Source organism: Salmo trutta, chromosome 22, assembly GCF_901001165.1.
Source record: "Salmo trutta chromosome 22, fSalTru1.1, whole genome shotgun sequence".
In the NCBI taxonomy this organism is placed as follows: Eukaryota; Metazoa; Chordata; class Actinopteri; order Salmoniformes; family Salmonidae; genus Salmo; species Salmo trutta.
This window is the reverse complement of record NC_042978.1, coordinates 39790302-39808768: the sequence shown is the minus strand read 5'-3', so window position 1 is coordinate 39808768 and position 18467 is coordinate 39790302. Positions and strand designations below refer to the sequence as shown.

At 43.8% G+C, this 18467-nt stretch overlaps 1 protein-coding gene across 5 annotated transcripts in view; it reads left to right on the top strand.

Moving 5' to 3' along the window:
• Nucleotides 1–18467, top strand: part of raver2 (ribonucleoprotein, PTB-binding 2) — a 145690-nt gene that overhangs the window by 20476 nt on the left and 106747 nt on the right. For 4 of the 5 annotated variants that reach the window (XR_003868712.1, XM_029707972.1, XM_029707971.1 and 1 more), the window contains exon 2: nucleotides 10906–10972. Coding sequence is in view for 4 of the 5 variants with exons in the window: in XM_029707972.1 (XP_029563832.1) it covers nucleotides 10906–10972 (67 nt within the window). In the remaining variant the exon portion in view is untranslated. Of the gene's footprint in view, nucleotides 1–10905; nucleotides 10973–12245; nucleotides 12292–18467 lie in introns of all 5 variants that reach the window. The other variant, XM_029707973.1, reaches the window with a different exon arrangement.

The window sequence follows — 18467 nt, the reverse complement described above, 5'->3', positions numbered from 1 at the left end:
TACCATTTCTAATGACATCACAAAATAATACATGATTACTGTTATCCCCACCAACCATTTCAAACATTTGGACTTCAAAACTAATGTTCCAATGTCCAATCTTTTGATATTAGTTCTTAGGCAAGAGTTTCTCTCTACACACAGCACATTCCTTGATACTACAAGGCAAGAGAGAGAAAGTTTACGACCAGCGTTAAGTCATAAAACCGGCCCAACTCCCCCCTTCCTCTCTGGTGGGAGAGGGTGGGGGGTCTGGTTATCTGTCAGCCCTGTGACGAGCTGATCTGGTGCCTTTGATCCTCACCAAGGAGAGAGAGTCATGACAAAACTAAAGTAAAAAAATGTAATAAAAAAGTAACACAATAAAATAACAATAACGAGGCAATATACAGGGGGTACTGGTACCTAGTCAATGTGCGGGAGTACAGGTTAGTCGAGGAAATTTGTACATGACTATGCATAGATAATAAACAGTGAGTAGCAGCAGTGTAAAACAAACCGGGGGATCAATGTAAATAATCCGGGTGGCCATTTGAATAATTGTTCAGCAGTCGTATGGCTTGGGGGTAGAAGTTGTTAAGCAGCCTTTTGAGCCTAGACTTGGTGCTCCGGTACCGCTTGCCGTGCAGTAGCAGAGAGAACAGTCTATGATGGGTGACTGGAGTCTATGACCATTTTTTGGGCCTTCCTCTGACACCGCCTAGTATATAGGTCCTGGATTGCAGGAAGCTTCGCCCCAGTGATGTACTGGGCTGTACTCACTACCCTTTGTTGCGCCTTACGGTTGGATGCAGAGCAGTTTCGAAAACCAGGGGGTGATGCAACCGGTCAGGATGCTCTCGATAGTGCAGCTGTAGAACTTTTTGAAGATCTGGGGATCCATGCCAAATCTTTTCATTCTCCTGAGGGTGAAAAGGCATTGTCGTGCCCTCTTCACAACTTTCTTGGTGTGTTTGGACCTATGATAGTTTGTTGGTGATGTGGACACCAAGGAACTTGAAACACTCAACCCGATCCACTACAACCCCGTCGATGTGAATGGTGGCGTGTTTGGCCCTCCTTTTCCTGTAGTCCACGATCATCTCCTTTGTCTTGCTCACGTTGAGGGAGAGGTTGTTGTCCTGGAACCACAGTGCCAGGTCTCTGACCTCCTCCCTATAGGCTGTCTCATCGTTGTCGGTGATCAGGCCTACCACCGTTGTGTCGTCAGCAAACTTGATGGTGTTGAAGTCGTGCTTGGCCACGCAGTCGTGGGTGAACAGGGAGTGCAGGAGGGATCTAAGCACGCACCCCTGAGGGGCCCCCATGTTGAGGATTACCGTGGCAGATGTGTTGTTGCCTACCCTTACCAAATGGGGGCAGCCCGTCAGGAAGTCCAGGATCCAGTTACAGAGGGAGGTGTTTAGTCCCAGGGTCCTTAGCTTAATGATGAGCTTTGTGGGCACTGTGGTGTTGAACACTGCGCTGTAGTCAATAAACAGCATTCTCATATATGTGTTCATTTTGTCCAGGTGGGAAAGGGCAGTGTGGAGTGCGATTGAGATTGCGTCACCTGTGGATCTGTTAGGGCGGTATGCGAATTGGAGTGGGTCTAGGGTTTCCGGGATGATGGTGTTGATGTGAGCCATGACCAGCCTTTCAAAGCACTTCATGGCTACAAACGTCAGTGCTACGGTGCGGTAGTCATTTAGGCAGGTTCCCTTCACTTTCTTGGGCACAGGGAGTATGGTGGTCTGCTTGAAACACGTAGGTATTACAGACTCGGTCAGGGAGAGTTTTGAAAGGGCCTCCCGAGTGGCACAGCGGTCTAAGGCACTGCATCACAGTGCTAGAGGCATCACTACAGATCCAGGCTGTGTCGCAGCCGGCCGCAACCAGGAGACCCATGAGGCGGCGCACAATTGGCCCAGCGTCGCCTGGGTTAGGGGAGGACTTGCCAGGATGTCCTTGTCCCATCGCGCTCTAGCGATTCCTTTTGGTGGGCCGGGCGCATGAACGCTGACTGCGGTCGCCAGTTGTACAGTGTTTCCTCCGACACATTGGTGAGGCTGGCTTCCGGGTTAAGCGAGCAGTGTGTCAAGAAGCAGGGTTGCGTTTCGGAGGATGCATGGCTCTCGACCTTCGCCTCTCCCGAGTTTGTACGGGAGTTGCAGTGATGGGACAAGACTGTAACTACCAATTGGATTTCATGAAATTGGGGAGAAAAATAAAATACAATGTCAGTGAAGACACTTGCCAGTTGGTCCGTGCATGCTCTGAAGACACGTCCTGGTTATCCGTCTGGCCCCGCGGCCTTGTAATGTTGACCTGTTCAAAGGTCTTGCTCACATCGGCTAAGGAAAGCATGATCACACAGTTGTCCGAAACAGCTGATGCTCTCATGCATGCTTCAGTGTTGCTTGCCTCGAAGCGAGCATAAAAGGCATTTAGCCCATCTGGTAGGATGTCTCAAGTTTTAAGGGAGAGTGCAATTGGCATGCTGACTGCAGGAATGTTCACCAGAGCTGTTTCCTGAAATGTTAATTTCTCTACCATAAGCCGCCTCCAACATCATTTTAGAGAATTTGGCAGTACATCAACCGGCATCACAACCGCAGACCACGTGTAACCACGCCAGCCCAGGACCTCCACATCCAGGCTTCTTCACCTGCGGGATCGTTTGAAACCAGTCATCCGGACAGCTGATGAAACTGATGGTTTGCACAACTGAAGAATTTCTGCACAAACTGTCAGAAACCATCTCTGGAAAGCTCATCTGCGTGATCGTCGTGCTCACCAGGTTCTTGACCTGACTGAAGTTCGGCGTTGGAACCGACTAGAGTGGGCAAATGCTCACCTTTGATGGCCACGGACATGCTGGAGAAGTGTGCTCTTCACAGATGAATCCCGATATACGGCTGGTGCGTCATGGTGAGGTTATGGTATGGGCATGCATAAGCTATGGACAACTGACACAAATTAATTTAATCAATGGCAATTTTAATGCAAAGATACCGTGCCGAGATCCTGAGGCCCATTGTCGTGCCATTCATCATACACCATCACCTCATACAGTTGAAGTCAGAAGTTTGCATACACTTAGGTTGGAGTCATTAAAACTCATTTTTCAACCACTCCACAAATTTCTTGTTCACAAACTACAGTGTTGGCAAGTCGGTTAAGACATCTACTTTGTGCATGACACAAGTAATTTTTCCAACAATTGCTTACAGACAGATTATTTCACTTATAATTCACTGTATCACAATTTCAGTGGGTCAGAAGTTTACATACACTAAGTTGACTGTGCCTTTAAACAGCTTGGAAAATTCCAGAAAATAATGTCATGGCTTTTTGTTTTCTTTTTTTTCTACAGTATTATTGACTGTAGGTTTTGTTTATTCCATGTGTAACTCTGTGTTGTTGTATGTGTCGAACTGCTATGCTTTATCTTGGCCAGATCGCAGTTGCAAATGAGAACTTGTTCTCAACTAGCCTACCTGGTTAAATAAAGGTGAAATAAATAAAAAAAATTGGAGGTGTACCTGTGCATGTATTTCAAGGCCTACCTTCAAACTCAGTGCCTCTTTGCTTGACATCATGGGAAAATCTAAAGAAATCAGCCAAGACATCAGAATAGAAATTGTAGACCTCCACAAGTCTGGTTCATCCTTGGGAGCAATTTCCAAATGCCTGAAGGTACCACGTTCATCTATACAAACAATAGTACGCAAGTATAAACACCATGGGACCACGCAGCCATCATACCGCTCAGGAAGGAGACGCGTTCTGCCTCCTAGAGATGAACATACTTTGGTGTGAAAAGTGCAAATCAATCCCAGAACAACAGCAAAGGACCTTGTGAAGATGCTGGAGGAAACAGGTACAAAAGTCCTGTATCGACATAACCTGAAAGGCCTCTCAGCAAGGAAGAAGCCACTGCTCCAAAACCGCCATAAAAAAAGCCAGACTACAGTTTGCAACTGCACATGGAGACAAAGATCGTACCTTTTGGAGAAATGTCCTCTGGTCTGATGAAACAAGAATAGAACTGTTTGGCTATAATGACCATCGTTATGTTTGGAGGAAAAAGGGGAATGCTTGAAAGACGAAGAACACCATCCCAACCGTGAAGCACGGGGGTGGCAGCATCACGTTGTGGGGGTGCTTTGCCGCAGGAGGGACTGGTGCACTTCACAAAATAGATGGCATCATGAGGTAGGAAAATGATGTGGATATATTGAAGCAACATCTCAAGACATCAGTCAGGAAGGTAAAGCTTGGTCGCAAATGGGTCTTCCAAATGGACAATGACCCCAAGCATACTTCCAAAGTTGTTGCAATATGGCTTAAGGTCAACAAAGTCAAGGTATTGGAGTGGCCATCACAAAGCCCTGACCTCAATCCTATACAAAATTTGTGGGCAGAACTGAAAAAGTGTGTGTGAGCAAGGAGGCCTACAAATCTGACTCAGTTACACCAGCTCTGTCAGGAGGAATGGGTCAAAATTCACCCATCTTATTGTGGGAAGCTTGTGAAAGGCTACCTGAAACATTTGACCTAAGTTAAACAATTTAAAGGCAATGCTACCAAATACTAATTGAGTGTATGTAAACTTCTGACCCACTGGGAATGTGATGAAAGAAATAAAAGCTGAAATAAGTCATTCTCTCTACTATTATTCTGACATTTCTCATTCTTAAAATAAAGTGGCGATCCTAACTGACCCAAGACAGGTAATTTTTACTAGGATTAAATGTCAATAATTGTGAAAAACTGAGTTTAAATGTATTTGGCTAAGGTGTTTGTAAACTTCCGACTTCAACTGTATTTCAGCATAAAAATGCACAGCCCTATGTTGCAAGGATCTGTCACAATTACTGTAAGCTGAAAACGGTCTCAGTTCATCTATGGCCTGCTTACTCACCAAACATGTCACCCATTGAGCACGTTTGGGATGCTCTGGATCGACATGTACAACAGCGAGTTCTAGTTCCCGCCAATATCCAGTAACTTCATTCAGCCATTGAAAAAGAGTGGGACAACATTCTATAGGCCACAATCAACAGCCTGATCAACTCTATGTGAAGGAGATGTGTTGCGCTGACGATACTGACTGGTTTTCTGAAGCACACTCATATTTTCTTTTTAAGGTATCGGTGACCAGGAGATGCATATTTGTATTCCCAGTCATGTGATATCCATAGATTAGGGCCTAATGAATTTATTTCAATTGACTGATTTCCTTATATGAACTGTAATTCACTAAAATCTTTGAAGTTGTTGCATTTATATTTTTGTTCAGTGTATATAAAAAACTACAACTAAAGACAGATGAATTTACAGACACAAACAAAACTAAAACAATACACACAACAAGTAGGTCACATCTCAGTACATACACACAACAAGTAGGTCACATCTCAGTACATACACACAACAAGTAGGTCACATCTCAGTACATACACACAACAAGTAGGTCACATCTCAGTACATACACACAACAAGTAGGTCACATCTCAGTACATACACACAAGTAGGTCACATGTCAGTACATACACACAACAAGTAAGTCACATGTCAGTACATACACACAACAAGTTGGTCACATGGCAGTACATACACACAAGTAGGTCACTGCGTTATGGAGTGAGGTGTTGCTTTATAGTCAAAAAAAAATATGTTCACTTGCGCTGTATGAGATGGAAGGGAGTTCAATGCAATCATGACTAAATAATACTATACAGTCGTGGCCAAAAGTTTTGAGAATGACACAAATATTAATTTCCACAAAGTCTGCTGCCTCAGTGTCTTTAGATATTTTTGTCAGATGTTACTATGGAATACTGAAGTATAATTACAAGCGTTTCATAGGTGTCAAAGGCTTTTATTGACAATTACATGAAGTTGATGCAAAGAGTCAATATTTGCAGTGTTGACCCTTCTTTTTCAAGACCTCTGCAATCCGCCCTGGCATACTGTCAATTAACTTCTGGGCCACATCCTGACTGATGGCAGCCCATTCTTGCATATTCAATGCTAGAGTTTGTCAGAATTTGTGGGTTTTTGTTTGTCCACCCGCCTCTTGAGGATTGACCGCAAGTTCTCAATGGGATTAAGGTCTGGGGAGTTTCCTGGCACTGGACCCAAAATATCGATGTTTTGTTCCCCGAGCCACTTAGTTATCACTTTTGTCTTATGGCAAGGTGCTCCATCATGCTGGAAAAGGCATTGTTCGTCACCAAACTGTTCCTGGATGGTTGGGAGAAGTTGCTCTCTGAGGATGTGTTGGTACCATTCTTTATTCATGGCTGTGTTCTTAGTCAAAATTGTGAGTGAGCCCACTCCCTTGGCTGAGAAGCAACCCCACACAGGAATGGTCTCAGGATGCTTTACTGTTGGCATGACACAGGACTGATGGTAGTGCTCACCTTGTCTTTTCCGGACAAGCTTTTTTCCAGATGCCCCAAACAATCGGAAAGGGGATTCATCAGAGAAAATGACTTTACCCCAGTCCTCAGCAGTCCAATCCCTGTACCTTTTGCAGAATATCAGTCTGTCCCTGATGTTTTTCCTGGAGAGAAGTGGCTTCTTTGCTGCCCTTCTTGACACTGGGCCATCCTCCAAAGTCTTCGCCTAACTGTGCATGCAGATGCACTCACACCTGCCTGCTGCCATTCCTGAGCAAGCTCTGTACTGGTGGTGCCCCCATCCCGCAGCTGAATCAACTTTAGGAGACGGTCCTGGCATTTGCTGGACTTTCTTGGGCGCCCTGAAGCCTTCTTCACAACAATTGAACCGCTCTCCTTGAAGTTCTTGATGATCCGATAAATGGTTGATTTAGGTGCAATCTTACTGGCAGCAATATCCTTTCCTGTGAAGCCCTTTTTGTGCAAAGCAATGGTGATGGCACATGTTTCCTTGCAGGTAACCATGGTTGACAGAGGAAGAACAATGATTCCAAGCACCACCCTCCTTTTGAAGCTTCCAGTCTGTTATTTGAACTCTATCAGCATGACAGAGGGATCTCCAGCCTTGTCCTCGTCAACACTCACAAGTGTGTTAACGAGAGAATCACTGGCATGATGTCAGCTGGTCCTTTTGTGGCAGGGCTGAAATGCAGTGGAAATGTTTTTTGGGGATTCAGGTCATTTGCATGGCAAAGAGGGACTTTGCAATTAATTGCAATTCATCTGATCACTCTTCATAACATTCTGGAGTATATGCAAATTGCCATCATACAAACTGAGAAAGCAGACTTTGGGAAAATGAATATTTGTGTCATTCTCAAAACTTTTGGCCACGACTGTACACATCCTAGTTATCATCTAAATGTTGTGTAAAATAAATTATTAAGTATAAGAATACTTTTGTGATGATAGAAATGTGATTTTAGCCTTCTAAACGAGATAATGGCTTTTCATATAAACCTGGTCCCAGTCAGTAACCACGCCCACGTGAGCACAAACATTGTGTCAACAGGATGGAATGCCCCCCAAGGCCAGAGTGCTTAAAAGGACTCCCTGAGAATTTAAACACAGACCAGAGAATGTGAGGACGTGGTCCACACGTTGAAATGGTTAAAACTACAAGATACGAAAATGGTAAGACCCTCTGAAACTCTCAACGAGTGAAGAAGGTGAAAACTAGACCAAAACATGCAACGTCTGCAGCTCTGTGTGTAAAGTAGTCTCGGACAATTTACCAAAGAGGGGAGGGAAGAACAGATCCCTCTCACCACCGGGTGGTACACCTCTGATGTAACCATTCTAACGAACACTCCAAGACAAAGAAGCATACAACTAAGAAGGACATTGTAACCTCTGGTGGACAGCCAGAGACTTACATTGAACTCCTCGCCATAGACGGATTGAGTGGTTTCAACAGAGAGATGACAGAGAAAGACATCTACATGTAAATATATGTTGCATATCTAATCCGAATGAGAGGTTGTTAGGGTGCTAAATATTCATCTTTATAGTGAGCGTAGTTTCCAAATGTATGTACGATAAGTCCACTCACTTTATCTTACCCGCTCTTTATCTTTCCCCATCTTTTTCCATTGTGTAAAAAGCCGTCATATCGGGTTAGTTCACTAGTGACTGTTTTCATTGCATTATGTCAGTAATCAATAACCTATACCGTGTGTGTTTGTGTGTGTGCGGGTCTTTATGTATTTCTGTGTGATCATTTATTTTCTAACTAAATAATTAAGCCAATTTGTTGATTCATCACTTAGATTCGGGATCGTGCAGATTTACGAATTAAACGACGTTCAGAATGAGACTGATGAGGTAATAATTAATAATTGACTGTTACTGATATAAGAGATACAGTATTTATAAAATCTTTAGAGTTTAAGTCGGGAGATAGTAACTTGTTCAAGAACTATTCTCGTGGTGCCCAAAATTCCTAATGAGTTAATTGTTACATAATTAATTTAATCGAGTAATAGTTAAACGTGGTCGGTAATTATTCGATAAATAGCAGTTGTCACATTAATGATAGTCACGTCACGACAGTTTATTTAGTCAATTTTTTCTCAACTCTATTTCTTGAACTGCATTGTGGGTTAAGGGCTTGTAAGTAAGCATTTCATGGTAAGTCTACAGCGGTTGTATTCCGCACATGTGACAAATAACATTTGATTTTGATCTGTGGCATTGTGTTGTGTGACAAAACTGCACATTTTAGTGTGGCCTTTTATTGTCCCCAGCTCAAGGTTCACCTGTGTAATGATCATGCTGTTTAATCAGCTTCTTGATATGCTACACCTGTCAGGTGGATGAATTATCTTGGCAAATGAGAAATGCTCACTAAGAGGGATGTAAACAAATTTGTGCACAACATTTGAGAGAAATAAGCTTTTTGTTCGTGTGGAACATTTCTGGTATCTTTTATTTCAGCTCATGAAACATGGGACCAACACTTTACATGTTGCGTTTATATTTTTGTTTCATATACAGTACCAGTCAAAAGTTTGGACACACCTACTCATTCAAGGATTTTTCTTTATTGTTACTATTTTCTACATTGTAGAATAATAGTGAAGACATCAAAACTATGAAATAACACATATGGAATCATGTAGTAACCAAACAAGTGTTAAACAAATCAAAATATATTTTATATTTGGGATTTTTCAATGTAGCCACCCTTTGCCTTGATGACAGCTTTGCACACTCTTGGCATTCTCTCAACCAGCTTCACCTGGAATGCTTTTCCAACAGTCTTGAAGGAGTTCCCATGTATGCTGAGCACTTGTTGGCTGCTTTTCCTTCCCTCTGTGGTCCAACTCATTCCAAACCATCTCAATTGGGTTGAGGTCGGGTGATTGTGGAGGCCAAGTCATCTGATGCAGCACGCCATCACTCTCCTTCTTGATCAAATAGCCCTTACACAGCCTGGAGGTGTATTGGGTCAATGATAGTCCCACTAAGTGCAAACCAGATGGGATGGCGTATCGCTGCAGAATGCTGTGGTAGCCATGCTGGTTAAGTGTGCCTTGAATTCTAAATAAATCACTAGCAAAGCACCCCCACACCATGTCACCACCTCCTCCATGCTTCACGGTGGGAACCACACATGCAGAGATCATCCGTTCACCTACTCTACGTCTCACAAAGACACAGCGGTTGGAACCAAAAATCTAAAATTTGAACTCATCAAGATTAAAGGACAGATTTCCACCAGTCTAATGTCCATTGCTTGTTTTCTTTGCTCATGCAAGTCTCTTATTATTATTGGTGTCCTTTAGTGGTTTCTTTGCAGCAATTCAACCACGAAGGCCTGATTCACGTGGTCTCCTCTGAACAGTTGATGTTGATGTGTCTATTACATGAACTCTGTGAAGCATTTATTTGGGCTGCAATTTCTGAGGCTGGTAACTCTAATGAACTTATCCTCTGCAGCAGAGGTAACTCTGGGTCTTCCTTTCCTGTGGCGGTCCTCACGAGAGCCAGTTTCATCATAGCGCTTGACGGTTTTTGCGACTGCACTTGAAGAAGCTTTCGAAGTTCATGACATTTTTTTGAATTGCCTGACCTTCATGTCTTAAAGTAATGATAGACTGTAATTTCTCTTTGCTTATTTGATTTGTTCTTGCCATAATATGGACTTGGTCTTTTACCAAATAGGGCTGTCTTCTGTATACCACCCCTACCAGATTTTGGAAATCTGTTCACAAGTATTCCCGCGCATAATAGGGAGATGTGATCGTATACAAATGTAAGCAGGGTTTGAAAGGATTATGATTTAGTCAAATATGTCTGTTTTGGCTTCTTGCAGTCTAAAAAATATTTTGAATTATGTTCCGGGCCCCCCGACAACGCGCTGAAGAAAAAATCGGCCCACGGCTGAATCTAGTTGATGATCCATGTTGTATGGGCTGTTGGGTTGGTGGGTAGTATGCACTGACTGTAAGTCGCTTTGGATAAGAGCCTCTGCTAAATGACTAAATAGTCTAAATAAATGAAATGTGTGGATGAATCAGAGGGCCAGGTGACATTTGGCTGTAAAAAAAAAAAGTATTTATCTTAATATTCTTATTAATATGTTTTGGGGATGTATCTCCCCTGTGAGTGTTAACTACATGTGTCTGTGTTCTCGATAAAGAGCCCAAAAAGCTATTCAGCTCTTCAACAGGATATGCTTGATCTAATTCCCCAATCAAGAAATAATTACAATAGGGAGACGTTCCATCAAAGACTTCTGAAAGTATATCTGGAGAAAAAAAAACTGTAAAAGAATGAGAGATTTAGCTCATTGGACAACTGTGACGTTAGTGTGTTCCGTGTTTCAAATATTCCTGCTGTCTAAACTCTCTCTCTCTCTTTCTCTCTCTCTCTCCCCCATTCACTCTCTCCATCTCTCTCCCTCTCTCTCTCACTCCCTCTCTTTCCCCCCCCTCTCTCTCTCTCTCTGCAGGAGGTCCATGAGATTCTGAGAGAATACGAGCTCAAGTATTGCTTTGTGGACCGCAACAAAGGGACAGGTAAGCCAAACCCCCCCCCCCCACTTCTCCAAACCATCACCATTCTCTTCAGTTCACAGAACTACCCCACCATGTCTGTCCAGTCCTTTTCTCTTTTCCTGGTTAGAGGGAATGGCTGTATTTAGAGTAGAGCGAGAGGGCGAGCCAAACTTGAACACCTTTTGAAACACAGATCTGCAAACAGCTGAGATGATGGGGCTGAGGCGGGGGGCACTAAAGGTTAATGCTGTTTAATTGCTGATGGGAGCTTAATGAGAAACGGCCTTATCCATGGTGTGTGTGATGAGAAACGGCCTTATCCACAGCTCATGTCACACTGTTAATTAGTCCAACAGACCGTTGTGTGAAGGTAGGATGGGTTCTGACGTACCAGTAGAAGTATATAAAGAATGTCGGAGACTCAATTTTTTTTAAACTGTATTTAATTGTCTTAATACGGATCCCTTGGTGATAAAATGAGAGCTCTGTCTCTCTCTCTCTCCCTCTCTCTCTCTCTCTCTCTCTCTCTCTCTCTCTCTCTCTCTCTCCACATCAATAGATGTACATGCTTTGAATAGCCTAGCTCTTTTAGAGAAGGTAGCTAGTTGCAGAACTTAATCCATCAGTCTCAGTGGAATTGTTATGATCGCCGTTTTGAATTAAAAGACGGAGACAGAACTATTTTGAATCAAATCTCATTTAAATTGGGGGAGCTTCAAAGAGATTGGCAGTGAAAGGAGGGAAGAGAGAGCTAGAGTGAGTTTTCTATCAATCTTGAGATATTCATGTTAAAATACCATAGCACAGTACCATATCTATTATCTGGTGTCGTCTCTGAGGCCAGGACCAGTATTGTCAAGATCAGTAATCTTTGACTTCAGACACAGCGAGTCAATCACAGAGAAGATCTGACAGCATTTTAACTCTGTTATTCATTTCTTGATATTTTCCCCCCTCCTACGCACGTGCAGGCTGTCTAGCGTACACAGATGCTCATGTTTGTACCACACACACTTTTGTCTATCACAGAAGTCAGGATGATTGTGTGTGTTCTAAGTATCCCAGGCTAGCTGACTGAGCAGTAGGCACACCACAGGGCATGTGAGAGGGAGGCGTGTTACTCCAAGCCTGATTACAAGGTGTTACACTGTAATATTTCCCCCTGTCAATCACCGTCTCCTCAACCACCACCACAGAGTAAACCTGCCACTGACTTCAGCTGCCACTATGCTCTGAATTACCGATAATCAATTATTATTTTATGAGTGGTCCCAACGATTGTCTGTCACCTCAGATCATGGATGGAGAGATGAGAGCATCTTCAACGAGGAGCAAGCAAGGTATGTTAAGCTAGCTAGCTAGCTAGCTAAGTACACAATGCATTAGGTATGTTAAGATAGCTAGCTCTAATGAACTTATCCTCTGCAGCAGAGGTAACTCTGCGTATTCCTTTCCTGTGGCGGTCCTCATGAGAGCCAGTTTGATCAAATCAAATCAAATTTATTTATATAGCCCTTCTTACATCAGCTGATATCTCAAAGTGCTGTACAGAAACCCAGCCTAAAACCCCAAACAGCAAGCAATGTAAACAGCAAGCAAAGCACGGTGGCTAGGAAAAACTCCCTAGAACGGTCAAAACCTAGGAAGAAACCTAGAGAGGAACCAGGCTATGAGGGGTGGCCAGTCCGCTTCTGGCTGTGCCGGGTGGAGATTATAACAGAACATGGCCAAGATGTTCACAAGTTCATAAATGACCAGCATGGTCAAATAATAATATTCACAGTTGTCGAGGGTATAACAAGTCAGCACCTCAAGAGTAAATGTCAGTTGGCTTTTCATAGCCGATCATTAAGAGTATCTCTACTGCTCCTGCTGTCTCTAGAGAGTTGAAAACAACAGGTCTGGGACAGGTAGCACGTCCGGTGAACAGGTCAGCGTTCCATAGCCGCAGGCAGAACAGTTGAAACTGGAGCAGCAGCAGCACGGCCAGGTATACTGGGGACAGCAATGAGTCATCATGTCAGGTAGTCCTGAGGCATGGTCCTAGGGCTCAGGTCCTCCGAGAGAGAGAAAGAGAGAAAGAGAGAATTAGAGAGAGCATACTTAAATTCACACAGGACACCGGATAAGACAAGAGAAATACTCCAGATATAACAGACTGACCCTAGCCCCCCGACACATAAACTACTGCAGCATAAATACTGGAGGCTGAGACAGGAGGGGTCAGGAGACACTGTGGCCCCGACGATACCCCTGGACAGGACCAAACAGGAAGGATATAACCCCACCCACTTTGCCAAAGCACAGCCCCCACACCACTAGATGGATATCTTCAACCACCAACTTGCCATCCTGAGACAAGACCGAGTATAGCCCACAAAGATCTCCGCCACGGCACAACCCAAGGGGGGGGCGCCAACCCAGACAGGAAGACCACGTCAGTTACTAAACCCACTCAAGTGACGCACCCCTCCTAGGTACGGCATGGAAGAACACCAATAAGCCAGTGACTCAGCCCCTGTAATAGGGTTAGAGGCAGAGAATCCCAGTGGAGAGAGGGGAACCGGCCAGGCAGAGACAGCAAGGGCGGTTCGTTGCTCCAGAGCCTTTCCGTTCACCTTCACACTCCTGGGCCAGACTACACTCAATCATAGGACCCACTGAAGAGATGAGTCTTCAGTAAAGACTTAAAGGTTGAGACCGAGTCTGCATCTCTCACATGGGTAGGCAGACTATTCCATAAAAATGGAGCTCTACAGGAGAAAGCCCTGCCTCCAGCTGTTTGCTTAGAAATTCTAGGGACAATTAGGAGGCCTGCGTCTTGTGACCGTAGCGTTCGTGTAGGTATGTACGGCAGGACCAAATCGGAAAGATAGGTAGGAGCAAGCCCATGTAATGCTTTGTAGGTTAGCAGTAAAACCTTGAAATCAGCCCTTGCCTTAACAGGAAGCCAGTGTAGGGAGGCTAACACTGGAGTAATATAATCAAATGTTTTGGTTCTAGTCCGGATTCTAGCAGCCGTATTTAGCACTAACTGAAGTTTATTTAGTGCTTTATCCGGGTAGCCGGAAAGTAGAGCATTGCAGTAGTCCAACCTAGAAGTAACAAAAGCATGGATACATTTTTCTGCATCATTTGTGGACAGAAAGTTTCTGATTTTTGCAATGTTACGTAGATGGAAAAAAGCTGCCCTTGAAACAGTCTTGATATGTTCTTCAAAAGAGAGATCAGGGTCCAGAGTAACGCCGAGGTCCTTCACAGTTTTATTTGAGACGACTGTACAACCATCAAGATTAATTGTCAGATTTAACAGAAGATCTCTTTGTTTCTTGGGACCTAGAACAAGCATCTCTGTTTTGTCCGAGTTTAAAAGTAGAACGTTTGCAGCCATCCACTTCCTTATGTCTGAAACACAGGCTTCTAGCGAGGGCAATTTTGGGGCTTCACCATGTTTCATTGAAATGTACAGCTGTGTGTCATCCGCAAAGCAGTGAAATTTAACATTATGTTTTCGAATGACATCCCCAAGAGGTAAAATATATCGTTTAAACAATAGTGGTCCTAAAACAGAACCTTGTGGAACACCGAAATTTACAGTTGATTTGTCAGAGGACAAACCATTCACAGAGACAAACTGATATCTTTCCGACAGATAAGATCTAAACCAGGCCAGAACTTGTCCGTGTAGACCAATTTGGGTTTCCAATCTCTCCAAAAGAATGTGGTGATCGATGGTATCAAAAACAGCCCTAAGATCTAGGAGCACGAGGACAGATGCAGAGCCTCGGTCTGACATCATTAAAAGGTCATTTACCACCTTCACAAGTGCAGTCTCAGTGCTATGATGGGGTCTAAAACCAGACTGAAGCGTTTCGTGTACATTGATTGTCTTCAGGAAGGCAGTGAGTTGCTGTGTAACAGCTTTTTCTACAATTTTTGAGAGGAATGGAAGATTCGATATAGGCCGACAGTTTTTTATATTTTCTGGGTCAAGGTTTGGCTTTTTCTAGAGAGGCTTTATTACTGCCACGTTTAGTGAGTTTGGTACACATCCGGTGGATAGAGAACCGTTTATTATGTTCAACATAGGAGGGCCAAGCACAGGAAGCAGCTCTTTCAGTAGTTTAGTTGAATAGGGTCCAGTATGCAGCTTGAAGGTTTAGAGGCCATGATTATTTTCATCATTGTGTCAAGAGATATAGTACTAAAACACTTTAGTGTCTCCCTTGATCCTAGGTCCTGGCAGAGTTGTGCAGACTCAGGACAACGGAGCTTAGGAGGAATACACAGATTTAAAGAGGAGTCCGTAATTTGCTTTCTAATGATCATGATCTTTTCCTCAAAGAAGTTCATAAATGTATTACTGCTGAAGTGAAAGCCATCCTCTCTTGGGGAATGCTGCTTTTTAGTTAGCTTTGCGACAGTATCAAAAATACATTTCGGATTGTTCTTATTTTCCTCAATTAAGTTGGAAAAATAGGATGATCGAGCAGCAGTTAGGGCTCTTCGATACTGCACAGTACTGTCTTTCCAAGCTAGTCGGAAGACTTCCAGTTTGGTGTGGCGCCATTTCCGTTCCAATTTTCTGGAAACTTGCTTCAGAGCTCGAGTATTTTCTGTATACCAGGGAGCTAGTTTCTTATGACAAATGTTTTTAGTTTTTAGGGGTGCAACTGCATCTAGGGTATTGCGCAAAGTTAAATTGAGTTCCTCAGTTAGGTGGTTAACTGATTTTTGTCCTCTGATGTCCTTGGGTAGGCAGAAGGAGTCTGGAAGGGCATCAAGGAATCTTTGGGTTGTCTGAGAATTTATAGCACGACTTTTGATGCTCCTTGGTTGGGGTCTGAGCAGATTATTTGTTGCGATTGCAAACGTAATAAAATGGTGGTCCGATAGTCCAGGATTATGAGGAAAAACATTAAGATTCACAACATTTATTCCACGGGAAAAAACTAGGTCCAGAGTATGACTGTGGCAGTGAGTAGGTCCAGAGACATGTTGGACAAAACCCACTGAGTCGATGATGGCTCCGAAAGCCTTTTGGAGTGGGTCTGTGGACTTTTCCATGTGAATATTAAAGTCACCAAAAATTTGAATATTATCTGCTGTGACTACAATGTCCGATAGGAATTCAGGGAACTCAGTGAGGAACGCTGTATATGGCCCAGGAGGCCTGTAAACAGTAGCTATAAAAAGTGATTGAGTAGGCTGCATAGATTTCATGACTAGAAGCTCAAAAGATGAAAACGTCGTTGTTTTTTTTTTGTAAATTTAAATTTGGTATCGTAAATGTTAGCAACACCTCCGCCTTTGCGGGATGCACAGGGGATATGGTCACTAGTGTAACCAGGAGGTGAGGCCTCATTTAACACAGTAAATTCATCAGGCTTAAGCCATGTTTCAGTCAGGCCAATCACATCAAGATTATGATCAGTGATTAGTTCATTGACTATAACTGCCTTTGAAGTGAGGGATCTAACATTAAGTAACCCAATTTTGAGATGTGAGGTATCACGATCTCTTTCAATAATGGCAGGAATGGAGGAGGTCTTTATTCTAGTGAGATTGCTAAGGCGAATACCGCCATGTTTATCATAGCGCTTGATGGTTTTTGCGAGTGCACTTGAAGAAACTTTCAAAGTTCTTGAAATTTTCTGGATTGACTGACCTTCTTATCTTAAAGCAATGATGGACTGTTGTTTCTCTTTGCTTATTTGAGCTGTTCTTGCCATAATATGGACTTGGTCTTTTTCCAAATAGAGCTATCATCAGTATACCACCCCTACCTCACAATAATTCCACAAATTCACTTTTAAGAAGGCACACCTCTTAATTGAAATACATTCCATTCCTCATGAAGCTGAGTGAGAGAATGCCAAGAGTGTGCAAAGCTGTCATCAAGGCAAAGGGTGGCTGCTTTGAAGAATCTCAAATATTTAAAAAAGTAACACTTTTTTGGTTACCACATGATTCCATATTTGTTATTTCATAGTTTTGATGTCGTCTCTATTATTCTACAATATAGGAAATAGTAAAAATAAAGAAAAACCCTTGAATGAGTAGGTGTGTCCAAACTTTTGACTGGTACTCTATATTATTGTACAGTATAAAAATTCATTTTAGTAATGATTATTTAATGAAAACAATACCAGCAGTTGCTTTAATAAAAAAAAATCTATATATATATATATACACTGCTCAAAAAAATAAAGGGAACACTTAAACAACGCAATGTAACTCCAACTCAATCACACTTCTGTGAAATCAAACTGTCCACTTAGGAAACAACACTGATTGACAATAAATTTCACATGCTGTTGTGCAAATGGAATAGACAACAGGTGGAAATTATAGGCAATTAGCAAGACACCCCCAATAAAGGAGTGGTTCTGCAGGTGGGGACCACAGACCACTTCTCAGTTCCTATGCTTCCTGGCTGATGTTTTGGTCACTTTTGAATGCTGGCGGTGCTTTCACTCTAGCGGTAGCATGAGACGGAGTCTACAACCCACACAAGTGGCTCAGGTAGTGCAGCTCATCCAGGATGGCACATCAATGCGAGCTGTGGCAAGAAGGTTTGCTGTGTCTGTCAGCGTAGTGTCCAGAGGCGCTACCAGGAGACAGGCCAGTACATCAGGAGACGTAGAGGAGGCCGTAGGAGGGCAACAACCCAGCAGCATGACCGCTACCTCCGCCTTTGTGCAAGGAGGAGCAAGAGAAGCACTGCCAGAGCCCTGCAAAATGACCTCCAACAGGCCACAAATGTGCATGTGTCTGCTCAAACGGTCAGAAACAGACTCCATGAGGGTGGTATGAGGGCCCGACGTCCACAGGTGGGGGTTGTGCTTACAGCCCAACACCGTGCAGGACGTTTGGCATTTGCCAGAGAATTTTCCACTGGCGCCCTGTACTCTTCACAGATGAAAGCAGGTTCACACTGAGCACATGACAGACGTGACAGAGTCTGGAGACGCCATGGAGAACGTTCTGCTGCCTGCAACATCCTCCAGCATGACCGGTTTGGCGGTGGGTCAGTCATGGTGTGGGGTGGCATTTCTTTGGGGGGCCGCACAGCCCTCCATGTGCTCGCCAGAGGTAGCCTGACTGCCATTAGGTACCGAGATGAGATCCTCAGACCCCTTGTGAGACCATATGCTGGTGCAGTTGGCCCTGGGTTCCTCCTAATGCAAGACAATACTAGACCTCATGTGGCTGGAGTGTGTCAGCAGTTCCTGCAAGAGGAAGGCATTGATGCTATGGACTGGCCCGCCTGTTCCCCAGACCTGAATCCAATTGAGCACATCTGGGACATCATGTCTCGCTCCATCCACCAACGCCACGTTGCACCACAGACTGTCCAGGAGTTGGCGGATGCTTTAGTCCAGGTCTGGGAGGAGATCCCTCAGGAGACCATCCGCCACCTCATCAGGAGCATGCCCAGGCATTGTAGGGAGTTCATACAGGCACGTGGAGGCCACACACACTACTGAGCCTCATTTTGACTTGTTTTAAGGAC